At 40.9% G+C, this 18,604-nt stretch overlaps 1 protein-coding gene across 1 annotated transcript in view; it reads right to left on the bottom strand.

Annotated features, from left to right (window-relative positions):
- LOC120575636 (polypeptide N-acetylgalactosaminyltransferase 10-like) overlaps nt 1-10,171 on the bottom strand; it is a 155,736-nt gene extending 145,565 nt beyond the window's left edge. Inside the window, exon 1 of the mRNA XM_039826452.1 lies at nt 10,022-10,171. Within this exon, the coding sequence (XP_039682386.1) occupies nt 10,022-10,171 (150 nt within the window). The remainder of the gene's footprint in view (nt 1-10,021) is intronic.
- Nucleotides 10,172-18,604: the final 8,433 nt, after the last annotated feature.

Consider the following 18,604-nt stretch of genomic DNA (forward strand, 5'->3'; position numbering starts at 1 on the left):
ACAGTGGAAACTGCTTATAGTGATCATGGTTACAACGACCAACTGCCTATATGGATCAAAAAGCTTGGGACAGAATAATTCATTTGTGTGTGTGTGTGTGTGTGTGTGTGTGTGTGTGTGTACATAAGCTCGTCATGTGATATTTTCCTCTACTCACACCACTGTGGCTCAGTGAGTTATTTTGCCTTCCATTTCTTGCTCTGCTTGCGGTTTCAGACTTTTATGGTGAATAATTATTGGCCCTGGTCTCTCACAGGAGCAGGTAGACCTACTGTAGGTTTTATGAGTGGAGTGTAATGCTTTCACCCTGACCTTTCAGACTTGAAGGGCTTGGAGCAGGAGAGGGCCCTGATACAGTTTATGTTATTTTAAATCAGTAGCAAAGCTGTCCATTTCATTACTTTATATTAATGTAATAATTATAGAAATTAGATTTTAATCAGCATAAAAAATAAACAAATTTGCTTATAACAATCAATTTACAGTTATTAACTTGACCCGGAGAGATATGAACACTGTAAGCGGTTTCCAATATATCACTAAACAGTGCATCTCTGAAACAAGTCAAACACTAGGTGGGGAAATGTTAGAATAAAGATTACTTTAAGGCATTTGTACTTATCTCAGGTGTACAGTGGATAGACATAAAAAATGGATGCCAAAAAGAGAGCAAATTATGAATTTACCTGGCAGGGCAATTTGTGTCCATAAATGTGAAAAGCTGAATGCGGCCAAGGAGAGGTTTTGTGGTATGCCCTCCCCTGATTTCTAGTTGAACACAGTATGGCATAATTTTGAGTTAATTTGTCAAGGTCTTTTATCAAATCAATAATTCAGTTTTACACACAAAAAAAAAAGTACTTACACGCAAATGTGAGGCAACAACACAGGCAATGTCATAGACTACTCTGAGGTGTATGTTCTTGTCCTCACGTCTTCGAAGAAGCTCATCAATGACATACAGAGGATAGGCTAATCTATTTCAACACAAAAATGTGAATAATGAAACACTTAATACTGAGGAAAAGTGAAGACTTAATAAGAACACTCAAAATGATACAAGCATAAATAAAATGAAAATTAGAATGGTGGCAAGGTTTAAATTTTGCAATATTTTGAAATCTCCCATATACATTCCATGAGATTAATATTTGGTGATTGAAAAAAAATGTATAAGCTGTTTCCAATTCAAGGTCTGCAGCCTTCGAAGGCTGCAACTGTAGACCGAATGGCTTATGTTAGGTTCATGTTATCCTACGCATTGAAATTGTTGATAAAACAAAGTCAGTATGGCAGTTTTTGGGGATTTTATAATTCTGACCGTAGTCAGACCAATGTCATCAGACTGTCGTCCCCACCAACACTGGTAATACCACAAACTTGTTTTACCATGTTAGCCGCGCTCACACTTTGGAGCAGAGCCATATTTGCCAGCAACGTCCAACAACATCTGCAGCTGCTACACCGCACAAGCAGCAGACCACCATGGAGAGGTACTCTGCATCAGCGCCTTACTAAACGCTACAAGCAGCAGACACCATGGAGAGGTACTCTGCATCAGCGCCTTACTAAACGCTACAAGCAGCAGACACCATGGAGAGGTACTCTGCATCAGCACCTTACTAAACGCTACAAAGAAATAACGAAGGCAGACATGCTGAGCACTGTCCAGAAGCCAGGTTACCAACCTAGCACTAAACCTGCAGAAAATAGTTCTTCTCAGGTTTCTTATATTTAACATTTTGCACTTTATGAAGCATTTCTTACTTATTACTTAATTTTGCACCTTAATGTTAAGAGATAATTGTTAAGTGTCATTATGATTTTAGACCTATGTTACATTTTAATTATTTGATTGTTTTCCATGGTTGTGTTGACATTTCTGCTTTTATAACTGAGGGGATTATAATCAGAGGAAGGTTAAGTTTAAAATAAAAAGGTTTAAAGTCATTATATTTTTCTCCTGGTCCTTATTTTAAATAGGTCATAAAAAAATATCAATAATTATCAATATCGACCGATATTAAACACTTATATCGTGATACAGTTTTCAGCCATATCGCCCAGCCCTAGTCAATAGTCATAAATGTCACTACTTGCCTTTCTCCTTGGCTCATGTTGACAAACATTAGCGGCATTTCATGACGACAGGAAGCTCCAAACACTCCTGTAACATCAAGTTTCTTTGCTTGTTGTTGGGACCTCAGAACGTTGCCAGCCTTGAAGTTACTGCAGTCCTAAAGATTTAAGGAACTATTCGATTTATGAGCACAATAATGGTCTTCTTCCAGGAGTTACATTTAACATTTCATGGACTCAGATTTTTCAGTCCTAATACAGTATTCTGCAACTGTGACTAACCTCGTTAGGCTTTGAGCCGTCAGGATGTGAAAGAAGGTATTCCTCTACATCCTTTTCATCAACAAACATGCGGGTTCCATGAAATGGCTCAACCACACTTGTCCCTGAGCTTTGCTTCCGCACAAGGCCAAAGTTGGCATCCAATGTCACTATCATATCTCCATCTGCCTGGGAAACAAACATTTACAGTAATCCTGGTTAATCTCATACAGCCTTCATAAATGCAGGTTGTACCAGAGAACACCTGGTTGATACGCTCATACTAATATTGTCACTATTTTATGATAATACCTTATACAACAATTAACTGATTTTGCGATATAAATTTAATGCCAAAAGGTCATAAAAATGGCAAATATAGTTAATCAAACAATAACCATGCTAGAACTACAACCAACCTTTGGACATGCTGGGCATGTGGTCCCATCATCTAAGTGTGGGCAAACATCTACCAAACTTCTTTGTCGAAAGTGGTAATGCCTAAACTGGGATATGGATTCTCCCACCAGGGCTCTGTAGAGTGCGTTAACCTACAGTATAAGCAGCATTTTCACATCAGTGAAAACCTTTACTTTTCATACAATTACACTTCCTAAATAAAGTCCAAGGTGATGGTAAGACATTATTTTTATAGAAAAATATCAATAATAACTTTGCATGTAACTATATAATCCTAGACAGTTCCATAAATAATAATGACGCAGTACAATCAAAGTAAAAGGTCCAATTGTCACATCTATGCGGACTGGTCAGTCTTCCATGAAAGTAACTAAAATCTTCACTTCATAGACATGACTTCTAACTGACCTCTGCAAACTGACTTACCTCTGCAAGTGTAAGGTTGTTTTTCCAGCGTAAGGTGTTGCAAAAACCCTCAACAGAAACCTGACACTCGAGTGACAGACAAACAAAAAGCTCTAGCAGAGGGATGGAAAAGGCTGTCTGGGGCTTGTCCGTGTTGCTGGCCAGAGCCCATACCTTAGCAGAGTGCAGGCTTCTGGTTCACACGCACACATATTGACAGTGACGGTGCAGAGCTGTCCTGCCAAATAAAAAGAGGGAAATAAAATAAAAACATAACAAAGTACTACTATAGAGACACATACATTACTCGACATTTAACAGGACTGGATTCCTCAACTTTAAAATTAAATACATTACATACACATTTTTTCAATGTAAAATGACAAACCTGTGCTGATAATGACCTTCATGTCCTTCATGTACACAGCATGGGTGCTATGGCCTTCAGGTAAGTATAGGAATAACCCCAGGGAAAACGGCTCATAGTAGGCATTCTGTAAGAAAGATTTATAGCTCTAAGAAAGTTTTTAAAACAGACTGAAGACACAAATAATTGATACAACATAGTGCTAAAATATTACCATAACAATTTAAAATTACTTTAGTTATGTCTGTATGTATGACTGCATGCTATTATTCTTACATTCCACTTATCAGGTAGGTGCAGTGAATTTCTGTGAGTCCTCTTCAGACAAGCCTCACAAAAGACTGCAGTTGTGCTGCACTCAATGCACCTATAATCAGCATCTTCTAGGCAGACAACACACTGCGTAGTGATTGGTGCTGAACATTCAAATGACACCTTAAGCATGTCATCCTTGACTGCATCCCAGGCATGAATCCCTCTCTTCTTTGCCTTACTGTATGCAGTCTCAGAACATGAACTAGGTGCCACATCAGATTCAACCTGAGGTGTAACAGATGTGGAAGGGTCTGAAGGGTGGGTCTGTTTGGCGCTGGGTTGGGGAAGACCTTGACTAAGGTAAGAAACCTTTGCACGGCCAGCAATACACCTCCTCACCACCTTAATCTTAACGCTCCTGAAGCGTGCACTCTTACTAGCTTTTCCCATATCTGAAATCAAAATATTTGGCAATTATTTATTATTGTTATATATATGTGATAGATAGATAGATAGATGGATAGATAGATAGATAGATAGATAGATAGATAGATAGATAGATAGATAGATAGATAGATAAGCACACAGAGTGTGCTTTTGGGTATTATTATTATTTATTTTTATTTCACTCAATAGGCTTATGATATAGCTTCTGTGAAGCGTTAATGAGCAGCTACATGCAATAGGCCTTACTATTAACACTGGGAACAGTGTGGAAAACTACTATTTACACTGTGAACAGTGTGGAAAACGACTTACTGTCAAGCTAATGGGGACATTTACTAAAACAAAACATGCTAATTAGTAACGTTTTATGCTAACGTAACGCATGTAGGCTAATAATACAATAACGTTAGCTAACGCAATTGCAAAAAATATCTCATGTCAACACTAATGTCACGCTACACGATATATGCAATAGGCCTTACTATTTACACTGTGTAAATTGTGGAAAATTACTTAATTTCAAGCTAATGGGGTCATTTACTAAAACAAAACATGCTAATTAGTAACATTTATGCTAACTTAAAGCAAGTAGGCTAATAATAGAATAACGTTCGACTTACGTGCAGTTTAGAAAAAAAAACGGAGTGTCCCAAATGACGAGGGTCTTATTTGAGACAGGTTATGGTAATGGTTAAGATTATGGAAGCACAGGTGGTTTAGCAGGTTCATAGTTAATTAAGAACGTTGTATGGGGAATTTGGGACACTTAACTGCACGTATACCATAACGTTCTCATGTTAACACTAATGTCACGCCATCTTAAAAAAAATTCTGTATTGTTTTCGCGCTTGTTGGTCGTTATTGACTAAATAATCACAGTTTAAAGGCTCTCATTTTAATGGTCTTACCTGTGTATACATATGCCGTTATCCAGCAGACTTCCGGTTAGCGGCGACCTGGATTGTTCTGGGATTGGATCTGGAGTCTTCGCTCGTATTTTACCGTGATTAACCATGCGAATGGATGATAACAGCCTTCTGAGCCTACCAGTAGGCGCAGCAGGCCCCTACTGACCCATTTCTATGAGGCTGATAACCACTGATAACGCCCATTCAATCCAATAATAACATTCGAAGCGGGTGTATAATACCTTCAGCAAACATATCTTTCAAAAGTATTGTAAATAAGGACTCCCACGTTTAAAAAAAATAATAATAATAAAAAAAAAAAAGAGTAGGAAGAAGTTCAAAAACTTTTCTGGTCGGGACTTTTATAAAAACAATTAACTTCTTCACTTATTTATTTATGTATACATACCAGTCCCTCCAGAAAAACGTGATTATGTGATTGCATAATTCAACGCATAATCAGCCAAAGTCCGCATTTTTTCAAATGCGCCGCACTTTCGCCGCATAAATTGCCGATTTCCGCGCAAAATATGCGGTGCTTGCATGATTTCATAATCCCCGCATTTTTGTTGCAAAAAAGTCCCATAATATATCTCAGCAGAAAGTTGAAAAATGTTGCGTTTACTTCACACAAGAGCAGCCATTTTCCCCTGTTGCCATGGGAACATTATGAAGTGACGTAATTACGTGACGTGAATATCATCGAAAAGCTGGTTGTTGGGGGAATCACTTTTTTTTCTCTTTTTCATCAAACTGCAATTTTTGCAAGTTCCCGCAATTTTATCACATAAAATTGCATAAATATCCTGCATATTCCATCGCATTTTTAAGAAAATGTGCCGCATAATCAAGGATTTTTGCCCCGCAACAATCACAAAAAAACTCTGGAAGGACTGACATACACATACAGTACAGGCCAAAAGTTTGGACACACCTTCTCATTCAATGTGTTTCTTTATTTTCATGACTATTTACATTGTAGATTCTCACTGAAGGCATCAAAACTATGAATGAACACATATGGAATTATGTACTTAACAAAAAAGTGTGAAATAACTGAAAACATGTCTTATATTTTAGATTCTTCAAAGTAGCCACCCTTTGCTTTTTTTGATAACTCTGCAAACCCTTGGTGTTCTCTCAATGAGCTTCATGAGGTAGTCACCTGAAATGGTTTTACCTTCACAGGTGTGCTTTGTCAGGGTTCATTAGTGGAAGTTTTTCCCTTATTAATAAAAAAGCAAAGGGTGGCTACTTTGAGGAATCTAAAATATAAGACATGTTTTCAGTTATTTCACACTTTTTTGTTAAGTACATAATTCCACATGTGTTCATTCATAGTTTTGATGCCTTCAGTGAAAATCTACAATGTAAATAGTCATGAAAATAAAAGGAAACGCATTGAATGAGAAGGTGTGTCCAAACTTTTGGCCTGTACTGTAGATCAAACCGAATAATAATCTTTATTGATTAATCCGTGGATTATTTTCTGAATGAATGGATGAGTAGTTTGGTCTCTAAAATGTGGATCACTGTTTCCCAAAAAAGCCCAAGATGACGTCCTCAAATGTCTCGTTTTGTCCACAACTCAAAGATATTCAGTTTACTGTCACAGAGGAGGGAAGACAAAACTAGAACAATATTCACATTTAACAAGCCGACATCGGAGAAGTTTGACTTATTTTTCATTACAAAAATGACTTAAACCGACCAATCGGTTATCAAAATAGTTGGCGAATAATTTGATGGTTGACAACTAATCAACTAGTCTTTGGAGTTTAAAAGTAGTTTTTGCCAATTGCAGTCCTTGCTTTGCTAAATGCCATTGAGACACACCGTGTGTAGCTAGTTTAAAATGTTTGTTTCCCTGTCTTTGTTAGTTAAAGGCTCCCTGTGTCATTGGACAAAGTTGGCCTCGTTTCTCAGATCCGCCTGTTTAGTCTCTTATCAAACTGTTGTGGAGGTTGACAGCTGTTATCAGCGTTTGCTAATATGTAACAGGCTTTTCCTGGCCTTGTAGATGTCCTTTAATCCCATTCATAACATCGCTTGTCATTTAAGATAACAAATCCAAATTTGAGCTGAGAAAAGTAAATCCTTGGAGAAGATCTGCGTGCCGAATAAGCCGGCTTTATCGTTCCCACAATTCAGCCTGCAAATTAGCTTTAGCTGCGGATAACAACGAGGCACTGTGGACTTCTGATGGGGATTTGTCAACATTTACGCACTAAATGATGAATTGATAGTGAAAATAATTGTTGACGGAGCCATTGTAATCATTCCAGTCGTCTTCTGCTTGAAGAGATACATGTAACAGACATTTATAAGACAAGCTCATGCTAACGCATCAAAACTAGGGCTGCACCACATCAGGAAAATATCGAATTGCGATTATATCACATATTCAACGTTGGACGGTTTATGGTTATCAGTTTCCCCACCATTATAAGGCTTAGGTGCAGCACCCAACCAGTTTTGGACACCTCCGAAGCCAAATACAAAATACTTTTCCCAAATCTAAAGATTTGGTCCCCAGTAGCAGTTTTTATTATTACCTGCTTTAGCTTTTCCACCGTTTTAGACCCAGATATGGTAATAATGGTCCAAAATGATGTGAAATTGCATTTTTTTTTATTAAAACATATTCTTTTCTTGAGCAAAGACCCCTAAATCCCCTGCCAAATAAGTGCACCTTGGTCTTCCACAAACTTAGGGAAAACACGGTCTTCAATGACCACTGACAAGCTTAGAACACAGGCTCCACCCTCAAGCTACAACCGTGATGGCTGCGCCTGATTGGACGACAGTTTGGAAACTCTTATTTCACGAAAATGGTTAGATAGATATTTATTGTCCCATGAGGGAGATTTGTTTTCAGTCTGTTTCATGCACATGGCAATATACACAGACAAATCCATCAACAGATAAGATAAGACTCATGGAAACGACCACAGTTATGACAACGAAACCGGATCTATACAGGGTCAGCGAGATAGTTTGTTAGGCAGTGCTGAAATGTGTTTCTGAAAACATTTTAAAAACAAGCTGCAGCTGCTGAACGGTCACTTTAAAAGATTTTTGTGAGTTTTCGAGAGGCGAAGTCGAGCTGGACGCCCCTACATTTGCATAAAGTCGCCTGCATTCAACTTTATGCAGCATAGGCCTTCCGCACACTGCCTGCGTGGCGCGAGCGTGTCAGCTGCGTGGCGTGTCCATTTATATTTCGGCTCCCATGTTAACAGGTTAGAGCGTGCACGCCTGCCACGTCTCAGAAAACGCATGCCTGCTAGAAATAGAACCGACGCCTATTTTTCACGCGACACGCAAACGCGTTGGAAGCGTTTCCAGGCAAAACAGAATAGGAAAAGATGTGTCATTTTGACAGTCTCTAGGTTTTGACATAAATGAAGACATAAATGTAATTTAAAAAATAATACTAAATGATTATTGATTTTCTGATGTTGCACCGGTCAATACAGAACCAAATATCCTGGAGCCTATTTTGCCGTCAATACTGCCGACGTTGTCTTTGCTGTAATCAGATCAGTATGTATTTATGTTTAACATGGAGCAGCAGCAGCGCCGCGTCAGACACGTTTCTGTTGTGCAAAGACATAGAAAGCGCCACGCAGCCGCCACGCAACAGAAACGCCACGCTCACGCCACGCAGCCAGTATGCAGGAGGCCTTAGGAGGCGGCAACTCGACACCCTGCCACTCAAAAGTTGCCGCGACGCTACCAGAATGCATTACCCGGCTGTTAACGGACAACGAATGGGAAGCGTGGAAATGATGCTTGTCAGTGACACATAGGCCTGCCATAAGTCTACAAAACCAAAAAGCCAATGCCAATTTGTCTACAGAGATTTACTCCTACAATACAAGACACTCTAAGGACCACAATACATTGAAATACAGAGGAAGATCTCTCTGGAACAATCTACCGGCATCACTACAGTCACTAGTCAACATCTAGGCCTACATTCAACTAATGACATAAGACTTTACACTTACGTGCCCTAAATTTTTTTTCTTTTTTTTTGGCTAATCCTCACTGCTTAATGTTAGATAAGATAAGACAGACTTTAGTGATGCCACACTGGGAAAATGCCCTATTTAACTAGTGTTGCTTAGAGGGGTGGTATCTTCGTAGACCACTTCACAGTTGTAAACATAAATGTTCTAAATGGCCCCAAGTTGATATCCTGTTGCAGTGTATGTGAATGACATCAGGCTGTTGCATAGCAATGACATCCCATTGAAAAGATCTATAAGCCGTTTCTTGGCTTTTAAGCTCCCCATGCACAAAGTTTTACCTTGTATCAAGCCCTATTGTTGTTGTTTTTAATAATGTGTATACTATACTAAAAGGTTGAATACATAACCATGAAAACTGACCCTTTAGGCTAACTGTGCTGATGCCTGTCAACCTGTGAACGCAGCACCGCCGGCCTCACATTTTTGACAACTTCCTGAAGTCTCTGTTATTGTAACTTTACTGCGACGCCCAGCTTCGGGTTAGGTAGCCTACGTGGCTCGGCTCCCTGTTCACCCTAGCCGCTGTAACGTTATAACTAATGACCTGCCGTGCTTCCACGGTGTTAAAAAATGAAGGTCCATTTTGAAAATCAAATCACACACACACACACACACACACACACACACACACACACACACACACACACACACACAGTATGGGAATGCAACGGTTGTTAACCGTTGGCGTTGAGGCGAGCACAGAAGCCCGGGGAACCACTGCGGCGAACAAACTCACATTTTAGGATTTCTGGCGGAGATATCGCCGCCGTTGGTAGCCTACACGGCGAGACAACCGATAAACACGACACACTGATGAGGCCACCCGCGGCCCGAGCTCCTACCTGTATCTGCGGGATGCCGTCCACTGTGTCGGGCGAGTTGTCGAACACTCGGTCCCGGTACAAAGACCACAGCCCGACGTTGGGGAGGAAAAGAAGAGCCGCTATGAGCAGCCCGGCGAACTGCAGCAGCCTCTTCTCCTTCCGCCTCATCTCTCCGGGAGAAAGCGTGTGAAGCAGCGGCGGTGGAAACTAGCGAAACCCCCGACTTCCAGGCTTTTCCGAGCGGAGACAACTTTCACTCTGACTGGGGGGGACGGACACCGGCGCCTGTGACGCTCCACACGGCTGCGAGCTGCGCCGCTAGGGGGAGCGAACCACTGCACACAGCCGGAGCAGGGGAGGAGGTGGGTTGGTTTCTTGAACAGAAGACTTTTATTTTTTAAAGGAATGTAACGTCTCTTATTTATTGAGTTTCCCATGCGTAATCACAGCCAGTGGATTAAACCGTAAAAATGGACAAATGTGCCTAACGAGTGGAAAGTTGAACTGAACCATCATGAAAAGTTCTGTGACCGGCTGACGACTTGTGCCGCCTTCAAGGCACCTCGGAAATTAGACGAACCACCTGTATACCCTAATTTTTTAAGTCTATGGCAGGGATCTTCAACAGGGGGTCCGCAGAGTCATTGCAGGGGTGGCCTCCAAATTATTGTTAATAAAAAAATTAATTGTTAATTTTTTAACGTTTAAAATAAAAAAATAAAAGTCTTAACATGATTCCAACATATTATTAGCTAATATAAATCCCCACTGATGATAGGCTTACTGGCCTATAGGTAATGTAGTCACTAAGGTAACCATCAACAGATACAGTTCATCCCAAAGTATTGACTGTTCCACATCATGATTTATAAAATAATTCATAAAATCATGCCGACAATTATTAGGCTATTTGAATAGCTTGAATAAAAAGAATGAAAAGCTTAGTATTCTATGCAAAAAAAGTATCTACAAAGGCTTTAGGCTGCCCTAAATATACAACTTCATTTTATACAATATATGTAGTAGGGGTCCCTGATCCGTTTCTGTTTCAGTTAAGGGGTCCTTGGCTTAAAAAACTTTGAAGACCCCTGGTCTATGTGTATACACAGTAGGCCTAAATCCGCCTAGGGAAATGGCAAATACATGTAATTAAGAAGAAAGGAAACCACCTGATTTAAATGATTTTGAATGACTTGAAGAAATTGTTTTATGAATATAAATTGACTTTGACTTTATGATTAGTAGGCCTATTTGAATTTTAACAGCCACTGAGTTCTTAATATTGACCTATTTTACTTTTATATCTGAATTTATTTGCTCTGAGTTCACCTCTTTGAAATTCAAATATGAAATTTCTTGATTTTGCATTTTCATTTAGAATTCTTTTTTTTTTTTTTATTCAGTGGTCCCAAATTCTAAAACTTTAATTCAATTAGTCACCTACCTGTACGTATATACTGTATATGGACGCATTCCTTGATGTAAGATTTGTCAGCCTCTTCAAAAATCTCAGGGACTTTAAAGCACATCATGGTCTGTGAACAGATTTGCAAAATATGTTTTTCATTCAGAAAAGCATTGATCAGTTAATGTAACTCAGCTGCTTTAAACGTGTCGCTTCATGTTGCGTCTCTTAAACCTTCAGCTGTCTTCAAAGCAGTGCTGTAGTACTGGAGTCCGGACTCAGAGATACTTTTCTATTGTCTCGGACTTGTCTTGGACTCGTCCGTTGGTCTGGCCAAATATTCTAGTTGGTCTCGACCAAGTCCAGCACTATATGCTTTTTTTTTTCTAAAGTAACTTTCTCCTTCAAAACTAAACCATTGATGAAGCGCGCTCGTTCAGAAAACGGGTCTTGGTTTAATTCAGAATCCATCTAGAACGGGCATTTAGAGCTGTAACAACTCCAAATGTTGCTGTGCAATTAATTGTCTCAGAAATAATTGCGATTAACAATATCATTGTCTCTTTCAGTCAAATTGAAAAAAAAATGTGTATCACTTTTTCAAACATCTTTTAGTTATATCACTGTCATGTGACCCAGATAATGTAATAACACAAATACACAGCCTATGAAGTAAATAATGCCTCTTTATTATCATAAAACTTTTTTTCTAACTGTATCTCCCCCCCCCCCTTGTTATTTTTTTTGAGTCAAGTGCCAACAAATAACTTAACTAAAAAATATATAGTCTGCCCAATAATCACTTATATAATTACAATTTGGCATATCTAAACAAAAACAACAATTACCAGTCATACCCTAAACACCTTAGCTAATGTTAGCAATTAATTGACAATTAGACAATTATGTAATAATTGTTACAGGCCTACAGGCATCGACTTTAGTCGCCTGGTACACGCCTGGCTGCATCATGCCCCTCAATCATCAGGCATCAATCATTTTCATTTTGGCCACAGACACAAATCACACTCTGGTCTTTTTAGAGGGTAGGAAAAAACTACTCATATCGTCGTATGGTTGGAGGACTGGTTGTGAGGAAGTCGGGGACAGTTAGTTAGCTTTATCGCAAAACTGCAAGAACATTTTCCAAATTACAGATTCTCTCCGAATATTTTTCACTTTCTGTGGACACCCAGTAAACCAACGACAATTTTAAAGTAGGTTTACTGAAGAAAAGTAGTCGAGAATGAGAAGAGGAGAAACTAAGGTCTTTTCATTTGCGATTGTGATGCCCTGGTCTATGCCTGGTGGCTTTCTCCTCTTCAGTGTTTGTTGCGTCAGTGTTATACCTGCTGCCTGTTTGTCTCTGCACGCAATCTGCAGAGTTATGGATTTGAAAAGTGCTTGGCAAAAATCAATGCGAGCCAAGACAGAGGAATGTGTCTGACAAAAGAAGGTGGAACGAATGCATGAGCAGAAAATTAATTTGAAAACTGGTTTCTAAGAGCAATTTTTTTTTTAGAAAATCACCCAGCCAGAGACCATGCTGGGGGAGAACCCTGAAACACATATTGATATTGTAGACATGTACTCAATGTACCTATGTAAAGATTATGTTCCTCTACCAAAAATGGATTATGTGAGAATAGCACGAATTGGACAGGTTACTTTCCCCTGTTTACGCATGATAAATGATAATGAACCACTTTGGGTTAAGACACAGATGAATACAAGGACGTGCAAAGACTGTTTGGCGGCCAATCACAGGGCTTAGAAGACACAGGGTAATCGCTGAATAAATAAATACCGGTCCATTTCGTACATGCGAAATGCGGCACAAGAACGAGATAGTTAGGTTTAGGAAAAGATGGTGGGGGGGGGGGTTACAAAATGGATGTAATCAAATCCAAAAACATCTGTCTGGTCTACAAAATTCTGCATAAAACCGCTCCTCCTTTGAACACTTTCATAACCCAACGTAACAACAGCAGTCAGATCACCAGAAGCACCACACGCGGTGACCTTCTAACTCCATTCAGGAAAAGCACATTTGGCCAATCATCATTTTCCGTTACAGCAATACAAAACTGGAATTCACTGCCCACTGCTATCAAAGATATACATACATCTTCCACCTTTGCGACACACCTTAAAACATGGCTGTCCGATAACTATAACTATAATCTGTCAGATGTGATGTGTGTTTGATGATAGTCATTGTTGCTACCACTCCATCTCTGCTGCCTGCCTCCATGTTATGTCTTGTATGTGCTTTCAATGTGGCCTCAGTGACTATTCTCCTCTCTCTTGTCTCCATTGCATCGTCTTTACTGCATGGACTGCTTTAATGCCTTTGCCATCCTCTGTGCTTGCTTGTTTGTGTGCCACTTCTTTGTATGTCTTAATCCCTTTTGCTAAGCCCTGCTTACATTATAGATGTAATGTAATTTATTTTAATTTGTTAACCATTGTATATTTGGATGCCTTTTGTAAGCTGGCCGGGGACTACAGCTGGAAATTAGCCATAGAGGCTAAAGCTGCTCCTTTTACTGTACAGTGTGAATTAAGGGGGACTGTCCACGATATTATGAACTAATAAACCAAACTATGTTTCAGGGACACGCGGGACAAGAACGGGACATGAGTCTTTATGCGGATTTTCAGTCTTTTATACTACTCTCTACCGTTGTCTCTTAATAGACCTTTTTCACGGCAGACATGTTGACATGTCATAGTAGGAACAGCACAGGTGTATTCAAACCCATTACTGATGGCTGCATTCCACTTAGGAGAGGTCCTGGTATTAAACCATTACTGATGGCTGCATTCCACTTAGGAGAGGTCCTGGTATTAAACCATTACTGATGGCTGCATTCCACTTAGGAGAGGTCCTGGTATTAAACCATTACTGATGGCTGCATTCCACTTAGGAGAGGTCCTGGTATTAAACCATTACTGATGGCTGCATTCCTAGGGCTAAAAAAATGTATTTAAACCATTAATGATGGCTGCATTCAACTTAGGAGAGGTCCTGGTATTAAACCATTAATGATGGCTGCATTCCACTTAGGAGGTCCTGGTATTAAACCATTAATGATGGCTGCATTCCACTTAGGAGAGGTCCTGGTATTAAACCATTAATGATGGCTGCATTCCACTTAGGAGAGGTCCTGGTATTAAACCATTACTGATGGCTGCATCCCACTTAGGAGAGACCCTGGTATTAAACCATTACTGATGGCTGCATTCCACTTAGGAGAGGTCCTGGTATTGTGCATGCTGACTCACTGAAATAGCTTACTGGGACACTAGATGGAATTGAGCCATCGTTAAGGTTATCGATTTCAGCTGTGCTTTTCCTACTATGACAAGTCAAAATGTCTGCTGTGAAAAAGGTCCATAGTACGTCATCTTACAGCGCCGCCGTCGAGAAAAGCTGCCCTGCCTGGTGCGTTCCGTACAGACGCGAAAGGGTGACTTTTGCGTCATATTTGACGCTGAGAGACACTGGCCAAGAGTCAGTATTTTCAACCCAGTCTCATTGCAGTACGTGAAATTTTTTTTTTTTGTGGTGGCCAGCACGAAAATGTAAACTAATGTATTTAAATGGGAAGCATATGTCGTGGTCACAGCACGACTACGGTAGCGAGTAGTATGAAATGCCGAAAATCCACGTAAGGAGGTTGGTTGGTTGGGGTGGTTGATGGGTCAAACAATTCAGGACTTTCACCCCGGAGGCCGGGGATCGCGTCCCGCGTGTGGCGTGTTGTTTCCCCGTTAACCGTCCCGTTATTGTCGCGCGTTCCCTGCAGCCGTCTCCCGGCGTGTGAGGCGTCCTCCCCCGGGATGTGGCGTTTGCTTTCCCCGTTAATCTCCGTATAGACCATTTCGTGCTGGCCACCACGAAAAAAACGACAAAAACGTCCCTGCGAACACGTATCAATGGATTAAATATAACGTCACCATTTCACGAACTGCCGTGAGACCGTGTTGGTAATTTATGAGTCGGGCTCAGACCACCTCTAAATGTGGTCTGAGTGATCGGATCTTAATGCATCCTGAGTGCGTTTCCACCTGTACTCCACCTATACTGGCCTACTACTCCAACTGTACTGTCAATTCAATTCAACTGTCCACTTGTGATCCCATCACCTTCAATTCCCCTCCACTGCAGCTCAGCCAAGAATCAACATGTGCGAGGAAACAGGACGAATAGACTGTGACTTCCGAAGGTACTTACTTGACTTGTCAAAGTCATCCTGCTGAAGCTTATATAAGCTTTAACTGGAATGTATAATGCATTTTTGCACAGAACAAGGACTGTATATTTTAGCCCCCATCTCACACACTTACGGTGCTTTAGGATGGACAGGAGGAACAATCCGTGTACAGCAACCAAAAACTGTTGCAATATACATACTGTACAGCATGTATATTGAAACAGGTTTTTCTGGGTAGTTTGCATTAAAACTGGCAGCATGAATAGAGTTGAAGTGCCGCTTCAGGTTGTCTGCTTTGAATACAGATACAGTCTGTATGGATATTAGGCATGTCGAGTTAGCACTGCTGTGGTCCGGTGTAGCAGGGCTCACTGCTACCGTGGGTTAAAAGATACAAAAGAGACAGACTTTCAAAAATCGTTAATAATATAGACAGCAGATATTAAGATAGCTTTCTGATTGGATACCAACTTAAGAGACTCAGAGTACAACATGTCAAATCCAACCTCCAAAAGCCTGCTTTTCGATGATTTTCACGTCGCGTAATTACATCACTTCATAACGTTCCCATGGCAACAGGGGGAAACGGCTACTCTTGTGTGAAGTAAACGCAACATTTTTTCAACTTTCTGCTAAGATATATGTGACTTTTTTGCAACGAAAATGCGGGGATTATGAAATCATGCAAGCGCCTCATACTTTGCGCGGAAATCTGCAATTTATGCTGCGAAAGTGCGGCATATTTGAAAAAATGCGGCCCCCGTATGAATATGCGGACTTTGGCTGATTATGCATTGAATTATGCGATCGCATAATCGCGTTTTTCTGGAGGGACTGATCTATCGCAGTCCAGTCCTGTCTCTGTGGTGTGTGGCAGCCAACTGAAGGTCCAGCACGCTACTGCATGTAAAGGGAGAGTTTAATTACAACAACGAAAAGCTGAGACAATTAAAGGCTCTGACACACCAACCCGACGGCCGACTGTCGGCAGAAAAGACAGTCGGACCGATCAGTCAGCTCCCGTCTCTCCGAGTGGGACAAAAAAGTGCCTCGGAAAACACACCGAAGCGACGCTGACTTGATCGTACGTTCTGCGCGTGCGCAAGGCGTAATACGTCTCCATAACAGCAGGCGGCGCTAATCTGTATTGTCGCCCCAAAAAAATTAAAACCTGAAATGACCTAGTAAACACAGCGCACGCTGTCATCGTTTATCGTCAGTCATTGTTTTCATCAAAGAGAGGTGATAGTAGTCAAGAAGGGTCGTTGCCGTCATTACTCGCTGAACGGAAGTAAATACGATGGCTAGTAATAAGAAGATTCTGGCGCTGTCAGCTCCGGTTTTCTCGCGCACTGATTCGCTAGTCAAGGGCTGGCACTCCACCAATCAGATTGGTCATTGAGTCCGACTGCCCACTGACCGATTCAACGAGTCAAATCGGTCAAAATGGATGCCGACGGCTCCTCCGGCTGACAACGGCACGGAACACACCGAACAGACTCGAGTCACCGACCTCGCCAGACTGTCCGACGGCCGATAATCGGGTTGGAGTGTCAGCGCCTAAACTCACCTGGCACTGCTCTCCTGCTCTATCCCCACACCTCTCTCCACTGCAGCTGATGGCAGACCACGCCCACCTCCACATCCGGTAAAAAAAAAAGCAACCTATACTTACATATACCTATACCTATACGTAGTCCAGTCAGTTTTGAACTGACGGTTCTCCTGGTCTACCTTCCATATCTTGGCAAATGCCACGTTGGTTTGACTGCATTGATTGTCTTTTTGTGACGAAGTGGTCAGTCCTTGGAATGACAGAGGGCTAAATTATCAGTAGTGGCCCATAGGGGTCCATAGAGGGGGGGCGGCCCTTCTGGCATTTGCCCAAATTCCGGATGGCCAGTCCGTCACTGGCTGATTTCAAAATAAAGCAGAGCCGTGGATATTTAATGTGTATTATAACAAGTGAACGTCACTGCTGTCAGCGTGGGCCAGACATTTGGCTCTTGCGGGCTGCTAATTGGGATTGACTGCTGTACTGTATGGGCATGTGGGTGTTGTTTTAAGCTAGACTTACAGAAAAATGTGAACCTATCCTTTAAACAACCTGTCAACTATCACTTCCCACCGGCAGTGGAGTCTCCCATCACTTGAAGTAGGCTACTGAACTTAAAGCCAAGCTGCGGTGACACATTCCCCCCCCGGGATTAATACGTGACAAACCGCTCAGTGATGTCACTCTTCTCAACTGTCAGACTGATCCGATAAAACCTGACATCGGATCATCATCAGGCTGAACTCTTTCCTCACTTTCCTTGAGACAGGACTGACTGAATCACTGGGACAATAGTGAAATTGGTTCAGTGCTGATGTGCAATTGTCACAAGTGAGCCAGTACAATCCCTGTCCCTGCTGCGTTCAGTTTAGTTTATTAATTAGTTTATTATAAGGATCCCCATGCGCTAGTCTTCCTGGGGTCCAAAAAATATTAAATTAGACAATATACTGTAGAACTGTAGAACATTTCATGACAAATACAGGAAAAGAACGCCAACAAGTGTAAAACAAAATAGCAAGGAAAAGATCCAGAAAAACCCAAGAAAAAATATCTATAGAACATTGCATTATGCTATATTACACAACATGACATGGGTTTAGAGTTTACATCTAGGTAGCTCACAAAGACAAAGACAATTAAAGAGAATAAGATATAAAACCTCAAGAGAAAAAAAATGTAAGTAAAGGTGAGATTTAAGTGTCTTTTTACTTGGTAGATTATTCCATAAACAGATAGCTCTGTATATGACTTTCTTTGATGTTGGTAAGAATGGAGTCATTATTTGGCACTTGGGCACACATTAAGTGCTGCTGCTGCAGTGCAAGGAGTGGATGTTGCTGTGGTTACTTGGCCGCTGTGCCGGGTTATTATTGTGCCCTGCAAGCGTGCGTATTGTTTGCAGTTGTGTCAGCCAGACA

Source organism: Perca fluviatilis, chromosome 16 (assembly GCF_010015445.1).
Source record: "Perca fluviatilis chromosome 16, GENO_Pfluv_1.0, whole genome shotgun sequence".
Taxonomy (NCBI): Eukaryota; Metazoa; Chordata; class Actinopteri; order Perciformes; family Percidae; genus Perca; species Perca fluviatilis.